Below are 21697 nucleotides of genomic sequence, written 5' to 3'. Positions count from 1 at the left end.
CTAAATTTACCTCTAAATGTTTTTTTGTTTGTTTGTTTGTTTGTTTTTTTCTAAAAATTTGAACATACTGTCCTGGGCTGCATTTCCCAAAATAATTATTAGCCTAAGTAGATTGTAGAGACCATTTACAGTTCTGAACCCGATCATTGTTAGAAGAAAACAAAAAACAGAAATCTTAAATATATAATCAGTCATATATCTTTAAACATGTGTATTTTATTACTATTATTATTATATTATATTTTTTTCAGAATGTTGAAGAGGAAGATCAAGTAGAGTATGCACCAGTTGCCATGAGAAGATAAAATATTTTTCACCAGAATAAACACTGGACCTGGAAAATCCTGAGACAACTTTTACAACTCCTGCTGAGAAGTTCATTAAAACTTTAGATGAGTTTTGGGAATGTTGACAGTCATGTAGCAGCTAAAGCCCCGTTCAGCGACACACAGAGACTAAAGCCACCTCTCTCCGACAAACAACAGATCCGTATGAGGAATTTACAAATCCGTTTTGAGCTTCAGGTGCCTTGAAATATTTCACTATTTAACTTCTGCATCTAGACCTTAATGTACAGCCATAGTGCAAGGGGATATTTACCAGTTTTTTCCACTAAAATGTTATTCTTTAAACACGATTTCTGTAAACTTGATGGTTATGAATAATTATGTCCAAAATTGTTAAATAATTTACATTCATTAGAGCCTTTTCATGTTTGAGAGATGCTTTTCTTCAAATTTAAACTTATTTTTATTTATTTTTTGAGAATGCGGTGTCATGCGTGAGATGCTGCAAAAGATGCGAGACAGGAGCACAACGGTCAAGCACATCGGTTCACAGTGCATTTAAACAACGGAAAAGTAGTGAATGGGAATGGAAACACATTCTGTGTGAACGGCCCCATAGAGTGTCAATAGATGTGTTTGACTTAATGCTAAGTAATTTCACATGAAGTGTGCCATTTGGGACAGCTGTTTCACGATTGGCCAGATTCACTGAAGACAATGATCACTTGTGTAATGCCTTGAACATGGGCTGGCATATGCAAATATTGGGGGCGTACATATTAATGATCCCGACTGTTACGTAACAGTCGGTGTTATGTTGAGATTCGCCTGTTCTTCGGAGGTCTTTTAAACAAATGAGATTTATATAAGAAGGAGGAAACAATGGAGTTTGAGACTCACTGTATGTCATTTCCATGTACTGAACTCTTGTTATTCAACTATGCCGACGTAAATTCAAAGGGCGCCTTTAAAATCAGGAGATTCAAATTTCAGGCTTTTAATGCTTTTTAATGCCCTGCGGGAACCCGAGAGAGTGTGCTGGATTGTAGGGTAATAGAAGATCTGTTAAGTACACAGAAGCTGAACCATTTACATCCTTATAGGTCAGTATTAGTGAAGAGTCTGCGTCTGACAGCATTGAAATGACTTTTCTTAAAAGCTTGATTCTCTTACAATACAATATTTACAATCTTACCATATTTACATTACACAAATAACTTTTGAACACTAAAATTTTACCTTTATGATTAATCATCACCTCCGGAAAATATCACAAAAGATTTGTTCTATAGTTTCAGGCATGAAAAGCAATGTTTAATTTTTCAGTTTTTGAAAACATTGTAAAACCTCTCAACAACATCAAACAACATCAATTCTTCCAGGTAACAGGCCTAGAACATTATAAATACATAAAAAAACGAGCCATTCAAGCCATGCATGTATTCCCTAAAAACTGAACTCATAATCTTGTCATTTCTAGCACCAAACTCCCCTGTTTAAACTGCAGGAACAACAGCAGAGTATTTCTACTTTCAGCACCGACTCATTCTCATACCTGTTCACTGTTTGACTGACCATCAGCTGGTTTCAAATGCTCACATGAGGATTTTGTCATTATTTACTCATCCTTATGTTGTTCCAAACCTGTATGACTGTACTGGAACACAAAAGTAGATCTTTTGAAGTCAATGGGGTCCAAAAGTTTCAAGCGCCAAAAGGGCATCAAGGAATCATAAAAGTAATCCATACAACTCCAGTGGTTTAATCCATGTCTTCTGAAGTGATATGATCAATCTGTGTGATGAAGAGGCCAAAATTCAAGTCATTATTCACTCTCAAATCAAATCATTGATCAACACACTGTCTGTATCAGCTTGTGTTATTTTCTGATCCCGTTTCATTCATCTCCTCATTGGTCTTCATCAGTGATATCCTGTTATTCAGCCCTTATTCACCTGTAAGAAAACAGATTCACAGAGTGTGAAAGAAATTAACAAAGTTACACAAATCCAGATATACAAAAAAAAAAAAAAAAAAAATCTCAGAAAACAAGAGAAGCACATGAGACACAATCAGCAACAGACTGGGTATAAAATCTGTTTTTAATGTTTCGTGTCCTACATCCTACAGTTATGTCAGTGAAATAAATAACTTGTTAAAAAAAGTATTTAATCTGATTTTTTTTAATGCATTTAAATAGTTCTTAAACACTTTAATTACATTACAAAGATTTTTTTTTTTTTTACAAAGAATTATCAAAAAGACAGCATTTATCTCTAAATAATGCTGCAGTTCCCTTTATATTTTTATTGTTTATTTGTGAAATTGGTTTGTGTTTAAATTAGAATAAGTATTTTTAGTGTACATTTATATCACAACTCGTCTGAAAATATATTTACAAAAATATTTACCCTTTTAGTAAAAATTCTCATTCTTCTCTTGTTATTTCAGCTGTATTTAATACTTGCCGTTTCACTTTAAGTCCAGCAGAACAACAGCAACACAGCAACTGCAACAGCTCCTAAAGACAGACCTGAACCTGGAACAGCTAAAGGCAGACAGACATAGAGATAAATCAATCATCAATTTGACCTATTGATACCTTTTTTTGCTTCAGTTATCAGTTTTAAGATAAATGAAACCATCTGGTCAGTCTTTAATGATAAGGGCCAAACATCATCATTACACAGATGTGTGTTCAGCAGTCAAAAACTTCCCTACTATATAATGGGTGAAATACAGTATGCCACATACAAGTAGTATGTCCGAAATACATAGTATTCGAAAAACAGTAGGTGAAAATCCCCAGATGACCCGCTACTTCTGGTGAAATTCTGAAGTGTGCATATATGGACTCTTTACTATCCTATGAGACCACGGGAGAGGATTGGTGAATGATGGTGAAGCGATGCAGACGATGCTGATAGGTCACATGATAATGACATCATGGAGGATATACAACACACATTCAAACTATATAGAATATTATTTTTTCAGCAGTCGGCAAGAAAATTAAAATTCAAATGTACTTACACAATATGTGATTTAAAGAAGAAGTAACTTATTTAAAGTCCCACTGAAGAGCTTTGAAACATGCAGCGTTATTCAATAGCTGCGTCTCATTTGGAAGGCTGCGTCCTCTGGAGGATGCATTAGAAGGCTGCATACGTCATCAAGGATGTCTCATTTAAGAAAAATAACCGTTAGATTGTAAGTAAGAAAGAAATTACAGATTTTTTTACACCTCACAAGGAATAACAGTCGATTTTATTATGGTTACTTTTCTTAAATTATTGAGTTGCTTTCTTTTCAACAGCTGCAGGCGTTTTCGGGTTTTGTTGTTGTTAACAGTTTACAGTAGTTATTTGAGCAGACAGTATATTCAGTTTAACAGCTTTAACTGCAAGCCAAAGAACTATGAATAAAAAAAAACTTATATTTTGTTCTTTCTCTTCTAGTGTATATTTAATTCAACTGCTCAGGTAACATTTTTTTTTTTTTTTTCTGGTGTTTTTTTAAATTGGTCTGGACATTCTACAGCTGTTCATCAAACTTCTCAACATACTGCTTTTAAAAAATTGTAAAACAGCTAACGCTATCTTTGCCTAAATTGTGATTGGGTGGTTCATTCGCCTCAATGGAAAGCATATTCACACTGACTGAATCATTCCCAATCCCATATATTGCACTAAGTGCCATTCACCATGTAGAAAATAGTAAATGTGTGAATAAGTGATTGATTTCAGCTGCAGCTTCAGCATTTAATGTATGGGGATGGGGGTTCTAGAGAGCATTTGATTGGATAGAAAATCTGATGAGAAGGAGTGCAGAGTGATATCATCTACATCACTGATCCATATTGGCAGAAGTGAGAGACTATATAAGTTTTAAACACTTATATCTCCCAAACAAGAATTTTCTCATTGATTTGGAACTTACTAGCATATGGATTCTTATTTTAAATTCCATGACATTCTATTTTTGTTTATTTGGGCAAGTATGTATTCTTGTCTGCAGGAGAATTGGTTAAAAAAAAAAATATATATATATATATATATATATATATATATATATATATATATATATATATATATATATTTTGAATATTTTCTCTTTTCACTCTAACATCTTTACTGTGGTGTCTTAGACCACATCTCATCTTAAAGGGCTTTCTCATACACGTACACCAGATATTGCAGGAATGTTGTATGAACAACTTTATTCTATTCAGCACACAGAGATTTTACACAATATATCACAATCCACTTGTGCAATTCTCTCAACACTAAATTAACACATACTGTGTCCTTAGTTTACATCAGTACTGAATCTGATCATCCACAAAAATCACAACTCTGTGGAGACTAAAGTCCCTGATATACTCACGACAAAGCTCTTTTTTTATCTTTGTTTAGGAGTAAAAAGAAGTTTGATATATATGAGCAGCGATATACTGTAAACGAACATCTGACTCCACCCACACTACATGTTCTGAGCACTTTCCTCTCAATAACAAAATAAACGCAATAAAACTAAGAAAACAGAAAGCATTTTAATAAAGCATAAGAAAAGCATCTGATCAAATGCGATGTTGATATGTCTGCAATTCGGCACTCCAGTAAAGTCACGTCACATTAATTTATATAGCACTTTATACAATAGCTTTCTTAACAAATCAAGCAGCTGTAATTAAACATAAAATATCAATGTCAGTGTCTCATCAGAAGTACAACTTGACCAATTTTCTACTATAATACTGGCTATGTTCATGTTTTCACTCGCAGATGTCTGACCTCTATGGACTGAACAGAAGAAATGAACCAGAGAAGATTTTCATGTGAAAGAAGGCAGAGCCTCAGTGCAAACACACCTATTATGTAATCGCCACGGACAGACCAATGGTAGAACAAAGGTGTTTACCAGCCGGAGCCAAGTTTTGTGGGAGTTTGCTTTGGCAAGCTGTTTCTAACTTCCAAAATAAACTCCAATCGGACATTGTTTTGGCCTGATTTTGTTCGAAATACATCACATCAGTTCATTCTTCAATTTCGCATAAAGTATATCAGGATCTTAATCAGGACATTTGTGTAGAAAATGACTCCTGGCCCAAATCTGTAAAATGTTTGTGTGTGTGTTTGTGTGTTGAAAGGTTGGTCAGGTGTGATGATGTTCATATAGATATAAACATTATACATTCTGATTGTAGTAATAACAGAATGTTGTATAATTCAGTGATCTATAGCCTCATAAAAACCTAAAGCATTTATGCATGAATATATGTATATGCCGTATGTGTGTGTATCCATGTATATAAACATCTAAAGCGTATATACATGATTGCGATGATCACAATTATATTTTAACATTAAGTCCGCAATGAAAACCTTTATTGGCTTATTTTAAAAGTTTCGAACAGTACTGAATAACTAAATGACACTCACCACTCACAGTAACACTGAATCTCTTGATGCTGTTGCTGCTAATGCTGAGGAAATGCTGGATGCTGCTGCTGTTGGTGATCTCTAGTTTATATTGTCCAGTGTCTGTGGTTTTAACGTTTCTGATGTTGAGAGATCCAGTTTGATGATCAAGCTGCAGTCTGTCTCTGAATCTCCGAGATGTCCAGATTTCTGGACCCCAACTGATATAAGCGATGCGATTGTCATTAAAATACCACATAATTAAATCACCTTGGTCTATTATTACGCCAGTATCTAACATGATATATTGTCCCTCCTTCACCGACTTCATCTTTACTTCATTTGTATCTGCAGCAGTCACACCTGAAATACAAACAAAGAGTTACATGTAGGGTCTTTCCGTGAAAAAAAAAAAATCAACATACACAGCGCTGGGAGATCCAGTAAATAAAGCATTTGAATTAGCCACAGAATTAATAACATCACTTCTGTCTTGTGTGTCAAGTTAATCCCTTAACTGTCACGGTCCCGCTGGCCAGACGCCTCCCAAACAGCACACCCATGTAGGTCCCACATGGTTTAGCCCACTACTCACTGTGAACACTACAGGCTGTAAAATGTAACACTGAATTGGTATTAAGGGGTTAAAATTTTCCCATGTTTGTTCTGAGTGAACGGTTGGGATCATTTTGTTTTCTGTGTTTTGTTTTCATTTGTTCCCATCACTCATTTGTTGTCATAGTTAATGTTTACATTGTACATTATTTTAGATTAGTTATCGTCTGTCTGTGTATTTACTGCACTCAGTCTGTTCAGTTATTTGTCTGGTGCTGTGTTCTCACACCATGTTGCGAGTTTCCTGCTGTGGATTATCTTTATTTTTGTTTAGTTTAATAAAGTAAAATTTTAAAAAATCATTAAAAAATATATAATTCTAAGAAAATCCATGTTGCCTCTCCTCATCTTCATGCCTGACCTGACATGACACGTCCAGTGAATGAAATGTCACAAAAGAAAGCGGTACTATAAAAGGTTAAAGAAATGTTTAAATTGCATAAAAACTGAAAACATATTGTAGATCTAAGAGTTTTTTTTTTTTTTCTGTAAGTAATGGTATAAAACAAAGTTATCTACAAGTGCAACACATCTGTATGAACTTCTGGAACAGTTAGGAAGAACTTCCTTAAAAATATTTGATTACCACTGTAGAGTGTGTTCAGCTCTTATATCTGACTACTTTGATGAAAGTAGTTTAGGTAGTTTAAAATTTAAATCTCATGATCTCTTTTTTATTTTCAATTTGTACTTTGCTTTAACTAGTACAATACATTGAGACATTAAACTGCATACATTCAACTGATGATCTCTAAGATTAAGTTGTTTTTATCCCAGAAAGATTTAGAAAAAGTTATTCATGCATTTATCATCTAAAGCCGGGCACACATTTAATGACTATCTAAAACATTCTAAGACTGAGCTCAACACACAGCGATTGTTTCCTGCAACTGAAGCAGATTTAAATACTTACACATGGAATTTGAACATCAATTGTAATCACTGACTGAACGCAACTGGCTCTGACAAGATGCGTTTAAGCGCCATCAGTCATAAGTATCAATTTACATTCATAATCGGCCTTACAATCGTTAAAGGGATACTCCACTGTTTTTTCATATGAAACTATGTTATTCCCTTAACTAAGACGAGTTGATACATACCTCTCTCGTCTCAGTGCGTGCACTAAATCACTCTGTCTTGCGGCGAAACTTTGTTAGCACTTAGCCCAGTTCATTCAATAGGGGCCAAGCAGAGAAGCTACCAAACACCTCCACGTTTTCCCTATTTAAATACAGTTACTTTGACTTGGCGCAGTAATATCTTCACTCGTGAAAAGTCCTCTCACGAGTGAAGGAGGAGAGGGAGCGGGGGCCGGTGAGAGGACTTTTCATGAGTGAAGATATTACTGCGCCAAGTCAAAGTGCTCCCGAGCACTTGCTATGGTATTCCGCCATACAATATAGTTATCCATTTTACACGCTTAGAAAATTGCAACGTTTTGTTTTGTGTCACCGTCCTAGGTCGAGCGGTGTTAAAGACAATGAGATAATTGAGTGATAAATTAAGTGATGATTGATAAACATCAATTGTGATGATTGTGATAAAGAACCCCTCCTAGATGATTCTCATGATTCTCATTTGCTCTGACATGCACTGTGAGCTGTAAGGTCTTATATAGACAGGTGTGTGGCTTTCCTAATCAAGTCCAATCAGTATAATCAAACACAGCTGGACTCAAATGAAGGTGTAGAACCATCTCAAGGATGATCAGAAGAAATGGACAGCACCTGAGCTAAATATATGAGTGTCACAGCAAAGGGTCTGAATACTTAGGACCATGTGATATTTCAGTTTTTCTTTTTTAATAAATCTGCAAAAATGTCAACAATTCTGTGTTTTTCTGTCAATATGGGGTGCTGTGTGTACATTAATGAGGAAAAAAATGAACTTAATTGATTTTATCAAATGGCTGCAATATAACAAAGAGTGAAAAATTTAAGGGGGTCTGAATACTTTCCGTACCTACTGTATATTATTGATTACAGCAGAACTGTAATTCTACAACAGAAGATCAGCTTTACCAATCCAATTTTTTTTAAAGTTCTGATTTAAAAAAGAAATAATTTTATTTAAACACAGAGATCAAGAATCAGCCTGTGAATCTCAACAGTGGTGGCCATCATAAAGCATGTTGCAGTGCATTCTGGGAGCCACCAATCAAAATTCATCCATGCCTCCCATCATGCATTGCTGCATGAATAAATTATGATTTTCTTTATTCTCACTATTTAAATTTTGCTGTTTTTCTGTGACTTTTTAGTAGCTTGTTTTCTAATGTTCAGAGTTGATCTGTTGATCAGAATATGTTGCTTGTCACTGTCGTTGAGATTCATAGGCTGATATTTGATGTCCGTGTGTGCCTAAACAAATTTTTTTGTGTGTGTGTGTGTGTGTGTGATAAGAACAACTTTCAAAAAAAAAAAAAAAATTGTATTGATAAAGCTGATCTTGTGCTGTAGAATCACAGTGCTGCTGTAATCAATAATGTAAATCTAACTCAGAGATTGAGCTCTAAATGAGTTCAGTGAGTCAGATCAAATAATGATTACATGAAAACATAACTACCATCTGATCATCTTTGTTCTTTACTTATCTGACTGTTATAACCCTGTTACAATAACCCAAACCTGATATTTAAAAGTCAAGGGTCAAGAGCTCAACTAAAGCAAACCCTGACCTCAATGATGGTATCTTAAAAATTGTGATTTTCTCCTTTGGTGATTCTGCTTTTTATCATCAGGTGTCTTCAATAATGCTCAATCATCACTCAATTAATCACTTAATTATCTCATTAACTTTAACACTGCTTCAGTGGGTGGAATAAAATTTAGTTAAATAACAAGAGTTCAGTACATGGAAATGACATACAGTGAGTCTCAAACTCCATTGTTTTCTCCTTCCTATGTAAATCTAATTTGTTTAAAAAACCTCAGAAGAACAGGCGAAAATAACACCGACTGTGACGCAACAGTCGGGATCATTAATATGTACGCCCCCAATATTTGCATATGCCAGCTCATGTTCAAGGCATTAGACAAGAGCAGAACGTCTGGATCTGTGCACAGCTGAATCATCAGACTAGGTAAGCAAGCAAGAACAATAGCGAAAAATGGCAGATGGAGCAATAATAACTGACATGATCCATGATAACATGATATTTTTAGTGATATTTGTAAATTGTCTTTCTAAATGTTTCATTAGCATGTTAATGTACTATTAAAAGTGGTTAAAGTTACCATCGTTTCTTACTGTATTCACAGAGATATCATTATTTTCATTTTTAAACACTTGCAGTCTGTATAATGCATAAACACAACTTCATTCTTTATAAATCTCTCCAACAGTGTAGCATTAGCCGTTAGCCACGGAGCACAGCCTCAAACTCATTCAGAATCAAATGTAAACATCCAAATAAATACTATACTTAAGCGATTAGACATGCTGCATGATGAACACTTTGTAAAAATCCATTTTGAGGGTTATATTAGCTGTGTGAACTTTGTTTATGCTGTTTAAGGCAAGCGTGAGCTCTTGGGGTGTGGAGCACAAGATTTAAAGGGGCCGCAGCCTAAATCGGTGCATATTTAATGATGCCCCAAAATAGGCAGTTATTTTGAGCTGAAACTTCACAGACACATTCAGGGGACACCTTAGACTTACATTACATCTTTTGAAAACACGTTCTACGGCACCTTTAATAATTGAATAAATGACTCACCATGGACAGAAATAACGAAGATCTTTTCACTGATGATGCTGCTGCTGATGACCTCTAGATGATAAAGTCCATCATGTTCAGTTCTGATGTTTGTGATGGTCAGAGATCCAGTTTGATGATTCAGCTTCAGTCTGTCTCTGAATCTCTCATTAACTTCATTACACTGCACATCTGTACAACTATAACTGACATTTCCAGTGATTTCAGCAATGCGAATGCTATTAAAATACCATTTAATATCTTGTTTTGTTTTAACACCAGTGTTTAGAGTGACTGAATCTCCCTCCATCACTGACACTGACACTTCATCTCTATCAACACCAAACAAACCTGAAGAAGAAATGAACAGTGAATAGTTCTGTGAACACACACAATCTACAATCTACACATACAAAAAAAAAAAGTGCTGAGGAGGTTCCAGGAACAAAACAAATGTTCGTTGTCAACACCTGAATTAGGGACGACTATAAAATAAAATTGTATTTATCATCTATATTTAAAAGAGCGAATCGAAATAATAGGCCCTTCCTATTTCTATAACAACGTGTCATCCTAATTTCCCGGCTACTTGAAACCGTTACTACTAATTAATACATGCATTTCCTTCGCTAGAAAAATGATAGATGGTAAAATAAACACATGCGCCATTTGTTTTAGACCGGAAAAGGGGATTGTAACAAATAAATGTCTTACCATGCACGAGCGAAACATACACTGTGAGAAAAACAAAGGGGCGATTCATTTACACTGCTGTTCTTCTGAAAAATTAGTGCAGATCTGGTTAACATAGCCTAATAGCGATTCTGTTCTGTCACATATACATCATCGCATTTGACTTGCGGAAGTTAAAAGTAGCCTAGAACTAAAAAAAGCATGTACTGTAACAGCATTATACCGCTAGAGGTGAGTATTCCCACACAATAAACGATTCATGTAATGTAGTATTTGCTTAGGCAGTTATCACTATTACTGTTGCTTGTATTACGTTTTTAATGTCCACCACATTATGCATTGATAAACAACAAAGCAGTTTTATCATCGTACACAAAAAAAGAAAGAAAAAAGAAAAAAACAGGCCTCTGGTACCCTGGCTCGACCTTGAAAGCTCATCGTGGTCCCATCTGTCACATGTGTTCTCGATTAGAAGTGGACTCCACTTCTACAGCTCCATCGCTATCCCCCTGGTGTCATCAATCAGGACTCCTCCGTGGCTCCTCCCTCCATTGACTCCAGTTGGCTCCAAATAAAATGTAGCTATGACAGTATCAAACGTGAAATTTAAATGCAAAAACAACAACAACAACAGCAAAAATGTCTCTTCTTTTTTTCTTTTTTTTACATTTATTAATAAAATGACAATACAGTATGTGCGTTTATTAGTGTCACTTCCCCATATCATGCATGCAGGCCAATTTCAACCAAACTGTCTCTAACTTTGATGCAACCAAACACATTTCATTTTAAACACTGTTAAATAACAACAACAACAACAACAAAACACAGATATATATATATAGCATAATATTTAAATGAATTAATAACAAAACAGTCTTCTCTTTCAATTATTTCACTTGTATTTTAAAAATTTAACAAAAGTGTTACAGGAGTGGAATGACATTATTTTGGGTGAACTATGCATGAACTTTTATGCATTCATCTTTGCAAATATTTAATTTTTTCTGTCTCATTTAATGCAATTTTTTTTTTTTTTTCTGTTTACAGTCTTGCACCCAGGGTTCGGCAAAAATACATCAAAATGTATTCTATAATAAAATACCAAATACCTTAATTTTAAATGTATCAAAATAAACAACAAAATACAGCTGCCACACCATGTATCAAAATAAATTTTAAAAATACTACAAAATACTTTTACAAGGGAGCATGAAATTTCTTTGAAACCTTCCATCAATTGGCCTATTTGATCTATACCTTCACCATTACACTGACTCAGTGTAATGGTGAAGGTATAGATCAACATCAAAGACGCCTTAGTACAATGTGTGTCACGCTCGTCTCTCATCAACAATCATTCCAGCGGCCTCGTTTCTGTTCCCACAGCACTCGGCCCTGCTCTGCGTCATACTACAGTAACTTTAATAATCTTATCCAAGTTTATTTAAAAGTATTATTAAAATCCTTTAACAGATCACATATCCCTGTGATCTCCAAAATGAAGGTTAGTTTAAAAGTAACCAATAGTTTAATGTTTGCGAATGACTCATAATTGTATCCTAATGTGGTTACTTGGTGTTTGCTAACGAAGGGCCTGTTTTGCATCAGCAACACTGACACTGACTGAATGACAAACAGGTCTTTCATAAGAAGACAACTGATGGCTCCTGTATTCATAACAACTAGTTTCTAACTAATTAACTCCACCAATTGTAATTTTTATAAAAAGCCCTGTAAGTAGTACACTGGAGGCATCTTACCCCAAGAGTATAAAATTAACCTTTAATTACAGACAAAAAATTGACATTTTGTGAATTTATAGCATTTACCCACAGAGTGTAAATAATGTGCACATCATAACAAAAAGTTAGTTCTAAACATTTGTTTATTAGTTCTTTATAGTTCTAAAGAGTGCAACAGTGAAAGAACAATTTTCCAGGGGCTTTTGGAAATACTTTTCCCATTTATTTTGATCATAGAGATTTCACAAAAATAATTCTAATCCATTAATTAAATTTCAAACATACCTTACACAGCATTAGTTTGTTTTATTTAGAATTGTTTAAAATCTGTTTCTCTGTAGAAAAAAATGAATGGAATTGTATCTTCCAGAAAACTGCTGCATTCTGTAACAGTCAAGTACAGTTCTAGATCATTATACATTACATATATATATATATATATATATATATATATATAAGATATATATAAGATACAGTGATACAGTGACAGTCTTGAGGTATAAAACCAGTACAGTTTTGAAGGCACATTTTAGTCAACTGAACACCCAGCAGTTGGACAAGCAGACTAGTAAAAAAAAGTAAAAAAAATAAAGAAAATCCAGTAATTCTTAAAATTGCAGATGATATCAGATTTTTTTTTTCCACCTTTAATTGAATATTAAAAATGATTGCAAAAAACACCTAAAAGTATCTGGTTGCATAAGTGTGCACATCCTTTTATAATGTGGGATGTTGAGGAATTAACCAACCTCATTTAAACTTTACTGACCAGTAATTCAAATTCTCCGGTTATTATTTAAGTGATGCTGATTATCGATGATATAAAATCATCCGTGCCATGGCAAAAAAAAAACAACAACAACAAAAAAAAAATCTAAATTTTGACTTAAATTTTGATTTTGTGGTCTGATGAAACCAAATTACCAACCACACAGATAGTTCCCAGACCATTTGGTACAAAATCTGGCCTCCATTAAAAATTTGAGGATGAAAAAGAATGTCATTAAAAGTCAATAAAAGAATGGTTTCAGAAGTGGAAGAAGAACAATTTGGAAAGGCCCATTCTGAGACTAGACCTAAATCCAATTTGAGGAATGTCTTGAAGAGGGCTATAGACAGGTGATCCCCGCAATATGATCAATCTGGAGCTCTTTTACAAGGAAGAGTGGTAAACATTAACAAATCAAGATGTGCTAAGTTGATAAAAGTATTCAAAAAGACTGGCTGCTGAATTAAAAGCAAAAGGTGTTTCAAACCAAGTATTAAGATGTGCACACTTCTGACACCAGGTTATTTTGTCTTTTATTTTTACATGTTTTTATTAGGTTTCTCTTAGTTTGTTACATAATTTTTTAAAAAGTGCTTTATCATAAGGTATTTTTGGAAAACAATGGATCATTTGGAATCATCATTTGTAGGAATCTTGTTGTAAAGACGTCTGCAATAGTAAGTCACACCAGCAGCTGCAGCTACAGACACCAGCAGCAGAACAGCAGCAGCACATATTCCTGCTACAACAGCTGACAGACCTGAATCTGGAACAAAAGAGAGACAGTCATTAGTGTGAATGAAAAATGGAAAACGGTTTCATGTGTTTGACACGTTTTTATGTGTTTCATAGTGATGTCAGAAGTACCGTTGCAGCTAACACATTTGTGTTCTAAGAACGTTTTACAAACATTTTGGTGATTGAAACATTAAAATGACCTTCTATATTAATAAAACAAGGCGGCAGCATGCCAGTCGAGAAAACTATCTACTCCCCCACACTCTTCTTTGTTTTATACAAACAACAAGCAAGTTATAATTCCTCAATGCTTGTCTGAATTGTTGTCAAGGGTGTTTCAGATCAACAAGTAACCACTAGGGTGTCGAATTACGGGACATTTGCTTCAACTGTTTCAGAGTTCGACAAAGCCTCACAGTTTAGTAGGCTTAAAGGATTAGTTCACTTTCAAATGAAAATAAGCCCAAGCTTTACTCTCCCTCAAGACATCCAGGTGTAAATGACTTTCTTCTTTCTGATGAACACAACTGAAGAAATATTCATAAATATCCTGATGCATCCGAGTTTTATAATGGCAGTGAATGGGGTCACTAGTATGAGCTGAAGAAATTGCCTCCATCCACATCCATCGATCATAAATTTGTGCTCCACACAGGGTTAATAAAAGGCCTTTCTGAAGTGAAACGATGCGTTTGTGTAAAAAATGTTATGAAGTAAAATATCTAGCTTCCGCCAGACCGCCAACGTTTTCAACTTACGTGTAAAACTCCTGCGGTTCACAATGCTTATTCTATGCCTATGCCTTTCCTATTCAACTTACGGAAAAAGTGTAACTGACGTGATGCCAGTTTACACTTTCTTTGTATGTTGAATACAGAAGGCAGTCTGTTGGAAGCTCAATATTTGACTTTGTAAGTTGTTTAAATATTAATATTTTTCTTACACAAACACAATGCTTCGCTTCAGAAGGCCTTTATTAAACCCTGGAGCCGTGTGGAGTACAATTTTGGGATGAAAGCACTTTCTTCAGCTCATACTCATTGACCCCGTTCACTTCCATTATAATTCTAATATTTATTAATATTTCTCTGATTGTCTTCGTCAGAAACAAGAAAGTCATATACACCTAGGATGGCTTGAGGATGAGTAAACCATGTTTTTTAGATAATATTTGTGCATTGGTAAAGAAAGAGATTGATCAAAAGACATTAACTGCATTAAAGTGGGTTAAATAACTGTTTGTTTTTTTTATAAGACTGACATAAATTATGACATTGAAGGATTAATAAATAAAATAATCTCAGCCCTTGTAAAAAAAAAAAAAAAAAAAAAAACACTTGTAAGATCTGTGAGATCTTCCAAAAAAAGCCAATCTCTTGGGTAAAAGTAGACACACACTTTGACATCAACACTCATCATACAAACCTCAACAAATTGAAACATAAATAGTAAAATAATTCAGCTTCATAATTTATTCATGCTGCAATGCATGCTGGGAAACATCATGCACTGCAGCATGAGGCATGTCATCATTGTTGAGTTTCATATGCTGATTGTTGAAGTGTCTAAATGACACCTTAGATAATAACCTCATGCTCACAATATGGTTTCATTTTTTTTTTTTTTTTTTCTTTTACAATATCTGATTGTCAATAGTATCACATGGTCAGTAGCACAATATTTAAACTATTAATAACAAAACACACCTCTGATCAGTTATTAGACTTTAGATGTGATCAGTGAATCAGATCACTTCACGATGACATTAACTAACAGCCATCTTCATGTGATGTTATTCTGTCATGACTTCTTCTGACACAGTAAAAAGGCTTGTTCGACTTGGCATTGCTGCACAGACCGATCGGTGTATGACATCAAAGTGCAGTGAGAGTGATTAGAGAATAGCTCTCTTGATGTCATAGACCAGTCAGTCTGTGCAGTACTGCTTCAAGTCGAACAAACCTAAAGTATTTTCTGAACACAAAGTTAAAGCAGCCAGAGAAAAACTAAAGTGCTTACCTTTTCAGAACATTATTGAGGGCCAGACAGCATTGAACGAACATTCTATTAATGTTATGAAAGAATGTTTGTTCATAATTTTGAGAGAACCTTGCCATAATATTAGCCAAAGTTATGAGAATGCTCCCTGTCAACTGGGGTTTCTTCAGTACAAAGTCATCAAGATTTTTTTATTTTTTTTTTAAATGTAACAACATCATGTCTCTTTATTTTCCACAGTGAGGATGTTTTCACTGCCAAATGGACAAATGCCTGAATGACTAAATAACACTTACCAATGACAGTAACATCAAAGCTCTTTACACTGCTGATGCTGCGGCGGCGGCGGCGACGAAGGCTGCTGCTGCTTCTGATCAGTAGTTTATAGAGTCCAGAGTCTGTGGTTCTGGTGTTTGTGATGGTCAGAGATCCAGTCTGATTGTCCAGCTTCAGTCTGTCTCTGAATCTCTCTGGACATTGAAAATCTGGGCAGGTCTTATTGGGATCTCCGGTGATTTCAGCAATAAAGGTGTCATTAAAATACCACGTCATTACATTATTTGTGTTTTTTATTACACCAGGATCTAAAGTGACAGGTTCTCCCTCCTTCACAGATTTTGTCTTCATTTTGTCTTGTTCAGCAGGAGGAAGACCTGAAACAAACCAACAGCTTATTGAAATATCTTTTTAGGAAAGGAAACACCACAACAACAATTGTACGTTATTTCTTGACCTTCAGTAGGCTATGTAAAGCAACATTTATTTGTTGGGGTCCAAGCATTGAAGATGCCACAGTAATAAACTAAGGTATTTTTTTCCTGCCACTCTAGAATGGTATTCAGGTGATAAAAAATGCATTTATTAGCATTGCAATCATTCAGACACTACACATGACCAGAGAAATTTCAGCAAAAGACTATTCCACCAAATTTTATGAAATGACTCAAACCTGTCACTAGCAATTTGTCCAATTTACACAAAATTTGGCATATATCACCTAGGTTCTTGTGCTTGTTTTGGGGTGGCTTTAGCATATGTTTTGATTCAGTTTCATGTAGTTGTGTTTGCATGGTTTTTTATTTGATTGATTTTGTTGGGCACCTGCTGATTGTTTCTTTGATTAGTTTGTTTGGATATTTCAGCCTTGTGTTTCATTCAGTTCGTTGTCTGTTCTCACATGGATACTGGTTGTTCTGTTCATGTTTTACCAGTTCTCCTGAGTCCTCCTGAGTTTTTCTTTTTGAGTTTAATAAAATCAACCGCCTGCAATTAGATTTGGTGCTTTTAATTACCTGCTTCAACTGTGAATGTGTGACGGAAGAACAGACTGACTAAATGGATATAGTGGCAGTAAAGATCCTCTCCATCAAGGAGCACACACAGTTTTTTGGAGATTCAACATCTCTTCCACTAAGATGTCAGCCTCTGCATGTTTTTCCAGGCAGGTTTGAATCTGCAGTTGCCAAAGCAAGCCTGCCCAGAGATGGCCCTCATCTTCTCCTTGTATCCTGGATCCACCTGGGGCTTCTAGTTCACCAGGTCCACCCTGGAGTGTCGACTATTTAGCTCCAAGCCTGTCGACCAGTCAGCCCTTACTTTGGTTACTCACTCCTTTGGCTCCACCTGAGTCCGCTGTCCCTAAAGCTCCACTGGGCTTTCTCGTCTCTCCGGCTCTGCCTTGGTCAGCCATTGCTTGGCCGTCACCATGAACTTCCGGGGTTTTATCTGCAACTCGTCCCTTCACTCCTCTGGCTCTGTCAGGCTCCGCCTTCCCTCCAGCTTCACTTTGGTCCTCAGTCACACCAGCTTTGCCTCAGTCCTCCGGGAGACTGGCTTCACCTCGGCTGCTTGTCTCCAGGACCTTCAGTTTCACCTGGTCTGCCTGGGTTTCCAACGACACCAGCACTGCCTCAATCAGTCAATCCCCCTGGCTTTGCCTGGTCCAATATGGCTCACCCCTACGTCGACTCTGCTGTGGGCCTGCATCCTGGTTCTCCTGCAGGAGTTTACTCCCTGGCTCCATCTCTGCTTCAACCATGAATGTGACACTATAGGGACTGTTTAGGTGTTCAGAACTTATATTTTTTGTGTGGCCCACGATGACTAATTATTGACATAATTTATCAATTTCCAAAAGTAAGTGGTGGTATAATCTAAGAAACTTAAAAACAAGTGTACATTGGATTCCTGGTGAACTAAGAACCCAGGAACCCAATACATCTAAAATATTAGATGCATTTAAAAAAATAAGAGAAGGTGATCAGAGATGGTATGATGAGAAACTGACATCTCCAGAACAAAACTGGAGACCTTTTTGCCTTTATTTATATAATACAGTAAGGTAAACAGACAGGAAGCAGTAGAGAGAGGAGGTGGTGGTGCTCACAAGGCTATTGCCTAAACTAACTGTTAAAACTATCAGTCTGACAATGGAAAGACAATTCAGATTTACTTTATACTGTTTTGATGCAGCTATACAGCTAAAGAGAAAAAGTAGCTCTAATTGTCACTGTATATATATATTAAACGCATATAATCTGCATTTAAACATTTGTTACATTACTCACCGGTGACAGAAACTCTGAAGATCTTTTCACTGATGCTGTTGCTGCTGAAGATCTTTAGTTGATATTCTCCAGAGTCTGTGGTTCTGATGTTTGTGATGGTCAGAGATCCAGTCTGATTGTCCAGCTTCAGTCTGTCTCTGAATCTCTCAGTTCCTTCATTACACTTAACATCTGTACAGGCTTTGCTCAGATCTCCATTGATTTGAGCAATGCGAGTGTCATTAAAATACCATCTAATTCTGTCTTGTTGGGTTTTTTTAACACCAGTGTTTAGAGTGATTGAATCTCCTTCCATCACAAACACTCCATCTGCATCAAGACCAGACACTCCTGAAGAAGAAATTAGTGGATAATCTTACTTTTGTGATAATAGAAAAATATAAAATTGCAAAAAAAAAAGTGATGTAAATTAGCCTACATAAAACAGAAAACATTTAATAAAGATTGTGGATAAAATCAGTGCCTGGATTAAAAGTGTAATACAATGACACATGCAAACACATCACTGATTTACATATTCATTCATCAGACATACATACACAAGTCTCACTGATCATTTTAAACAAATTGATGAACATCATACAACCAATATTCCAATTCATTTTTACCTCCCTTCCCTATACATTTGGGCATTAATATATCTGGAAAATTCAACACTAGATTGCACAAAAACTCACCGCAGCACTTTCCTTCTGCATTTCACTTGCAACGCAACATTGATTCTGTGCTAATTTGATCTAATATTTAATGCATTTTAAATGTTTTAGTTTTATGTAGCAAATTAGAAACAATAAAAAAACTACCCCTTGCCCAGGGGCGGATCTGCACAATTATTTATAAGGGGTGGCAACATAAAATCAAATGGCCTTGTGGATTTATAGCCTGACATACACATAGTGTCTATGCACATGTGAAACAGTAGCATTATCTCATAGTAATCATATATATTTTAAAGTAATGAAAATTAATTACAAAATGTCAATATTCAGGGCACCAAGACCTGCCAAGAAACCATCAATAGATTGTTATGATTTTTAACTTGTAAGATCAGGTCTGTCATCACAAACCGGAAAAAAAAAAAAAAAAAAAATCTGTTTGTGGGCATTACGGAAGGTCACCCAGAACACCCTAGCAACCATACAGCAAGCCTAGCAAACACACAGAATACCCTATAACTGCATCGTGTCATATGGGTAGTCTATCTCTGTCTGAAATACCACCTGTTCATCACAGGAGGGAGCTGTTGCCTGAGTATCGACTGCTAACACGATTCATTGGGTACAGTTTTGTTCGCTGAACCTTGAAATTGGATTTCTCTGTGTATCTGCCTTGCATTCTCTTGAAGTTTTCCCATTTGCCTTATGTTTTGTATTTGTTTGTACTGTCTACTGTTACTACCTACAATCCTAGACATCCTGTCTGTATGGGATTTGCTCCTACCCTCACCAACCCATACATTTATAAGTGTAGGGCTGCAACAACTAGTCGATAAAATCGATTATTATCGATAATGAAAATAATCGGCAATGAATTTTGAATATGTGTTCACAAAGCATCAACCAGGCACGTCGCTTTACAGTAAATAGCTATGTATACAACGGGAAATAGTGGAATGAGATGCCGCACTCTTAAAAAAGTTTTTGTTGTTTACAGAATTATTATTATTATTATTATTATTTTTTTTTTTTACAGTGTGGGAAAGGCATGCTATGATCCAAATTGTCTGAAATGAGAATGCTATTCACAATATTTGTTTTCATAGGTTTATTATATTACACATTATTAGGAGGACAGCACTGGGCAGGATGTTAAATAACATTGTTTAAAATAATAGATTAAAATAGATTTTTAATTTAAAAAATTAATGTTTTTTTTTTTTTTTAAATCAGATTAATTGTTTAATCCCTAAATAAGATTTTTAAACAAAACAAATGTGGATTTATTTCCCAAAATGTGTTCTCCATCTATGTGCAATTTTTTTTTTTTTTTTTTTTTTTACAAACATGTTCCTTAATGTGTACCTTTAGCTCTTTTGTGCCCTACTACATCAGAAAATGTATTTGCTGCAATTTTTAACCACATTAAGACGATTTCTTTTACCACAATAGACTAATATGTTGTGTTTTAATAAAAAATATATATTTTTAATATTATCTTTACAATTTGAATGTCCCATGTAAATAAGATTTTTATGCATTTGGCAGATGATAATATTGTAGCGCACAGATTCTTTATAATTGTTTTGAAACTGCTGTTTTATTTTGCATCTACAGTAATAGGGTTATTGCAGGGAGTTCAAAAGCCCAGAAGCCAGAGGAGTGAGTCATGCTGATGCGGAAACATGGCCTTGTCTGTCGTTCTTTAGACTTTACAATATAATATCAACATCAACAAACATATCAGCAAGATTTGAATGAGATGTTTATACCAAGTCGCTTGATCGAAGCGTACAGGACCCCCTTTTAAATATTTTTGCCATAATCTATAGGCCTAGCCTTTTGTTATTCACGATCTTAAAGTGCTCGTTTTTGTCCCAACATACGCAGAAATGTGTCAAAAATACCTGTCCACATATCACAAACTCATTTCACTTAAATTTATCCTCGTCTTAAAATAAGAATGAAATGAAGAAATAATTGATCTCTGTCGAATGTCAATTGATTAGAGCGGAAATCACAAAAATGAAACTGCGTTACATTCGTCGTTCGAAAGAGTGATTGTAACTAATAATAGGCTAAATATTTTACCATACACAAGCACAACACACCTAATTGAAGCGAAATAAAAATAACATAATAAAATACATTTCCGTCGAATGTAAAGCACTTAGGATGAAACTGTCACGTTATTCGTTCGTTTTATCGACCGCAAAAGAGATTGTAACAAATAAAGGACTTACCTTGGTCAAGAAAAAACAAAGGCACTGACATCAAAATAAAGAAAAGCCTCATTTTCACCACTTTCTATCCGAAAATTAAGTGCAGATTGTGTGAAATAAAAATGTCTGGTTCTTCCGCATTACCTTCACATGTAAAGCTAAAAATGAAAGTAAAACTTGTGATGGAATAGTGATTTTGGTACACAGCAAAACTGCAGTGTTAAATTAACTCTCCTGGGAGTACATGTGAGACCATACTCAAGAGTGTTAAAGTGTTAAAATAAGAG

General features: G+C 35.3%; 3 protein-coding genes across 7 annotated transcripts in view; 1 reads left to right on the top strand and 2 right to left on the bottom strand.

The window, feature by feature from the left end:
- Positions 1-21697, top strand: part of LOC137027993 (CD48 antigen-like) — a 55837-nt gene that overhangs the window by 3956 nt on the left and 30184 nt on the right. The gene's annotated exons all lie outside the window — the stretch shown is intronic.
- Positions 792-11042, bottom strand: LOC137027985 (uncharacterized). 5 transcript variants are annotated; one of them, XR_010896123.1, is made up of 6 exons: positions 10737-11042; positions 10044-10373; positions 5729-6070; positions 3321-3469; positions 2756-2835; positions 798-2242 (listed from the first exon to the last, which is right to left on the bottom strand). XR_010896123.1 is itself a non-coding variant. In XM_067396653.1 (5 exons), the coding sequence occupies exons 1-4, from the start codon at positions 10783-10785 to the stop codon at positions 2765-2767; spliced, it is 792 nt and encodes a 263-aa protein (XP_067252754.1). In that variant the 5' UTR covers positions 10786-11042; the 3' UTR covers positions 800-2242; positions 2756-2764. The 5 variants fall into 5 exon arrangements, 1 of the variants encoding a protein (XP_067252754.1); XR_010896124.1 differs by having other exon boundaries at positions 792-2242; positions 2699-3469; XR_010896122.1 differs by having other exon boundaries at positions 794-2242; positions 2756-3469.
- LOC137027977 (uncharacterized) lies at positions 12485-21618 on the bottom strand. Its single transcript, XM_067396640.1, has 4 exons — positions 21432-21618; positions 18533-18862; positions 16262-16618; positions 12485-13995 (listed from the first exon to the last, which is right to left on the bottom strand). Exons 1-4 carry the CDS (start codon positions 21481-21483, stop codon positions 13856-13858), a joined length of 879 nt encoding a protein of 292 aa, XP_067252741.1. The 5' UTR covers positions 21484-21618; the 3' UTR covers positions 12485-13855.

This window comes from Chanodichthys erythropterus, chromosome 10, assembly GCF_024489055.1.
Source record: "Chanodichthys erythropterus isolate Z2021 chromosome 10, ASM2448905v1, whole genome shotgun sequence".
NCBI lineage: Eukaryota > Metazoa > Chordata > Actinopteri > Cypriniformes > Xenocyprididae > Chanodichthys > Chanodichthys erythropterus.
The sequence above is the reverse complement of the archived record's forward strand: the minus strand, read 5'-3'. Positions and strand labels throughout refer to the sequence as shown.

Bases quoted from the DNA above. Each gene is read 5' to 3' on its own strand.
- LOC137027985 (XM_067396653.1), bottom strand. From the start codon at position 10,785: ATGAATCGCCCCTTTGTTTTTCTCACAGTGTATGTTTCGCTCGTGCAT. The intron at 10,374-10,736 runs GTAAGACATTTA...TTTCTTCTTCAG, and splicing joins GTATGTTTCGCTCGTGCATG to GTTTGTTTGGTGTTGATAGA. The intron at 2,836-5,728 runs GTGAGTGTCATT...GTCTGCCTTTAG, and splicing joins ATTCAGTGTTACTGTGAGTG to CTGTTCCAGGTTCAGGTCTG.
- LOC137027977 (XM_067396640.1), bottom strand. From the start codon at position 21,483: ATGAGGCTTTTCTTTATTTTGATGTCAGTGCCTTTGTTTTTTCTTGAC. The intron at 18,863-21,431 runs GTAAGTCCTTTA...TTTCTTCTTCAG, and splicing joins TTTGTTTTTTCTTGACCAAG to GAGTGTCTGGTCTTGATGCA. The intron at 16,619-18,532 runs GTGAGTAATGTA...GGTTTGTTTCAG, and splicing joins CTTCAGAGTTTCTGTCACCG to GTCTTCCTCCTGCTGAACAA.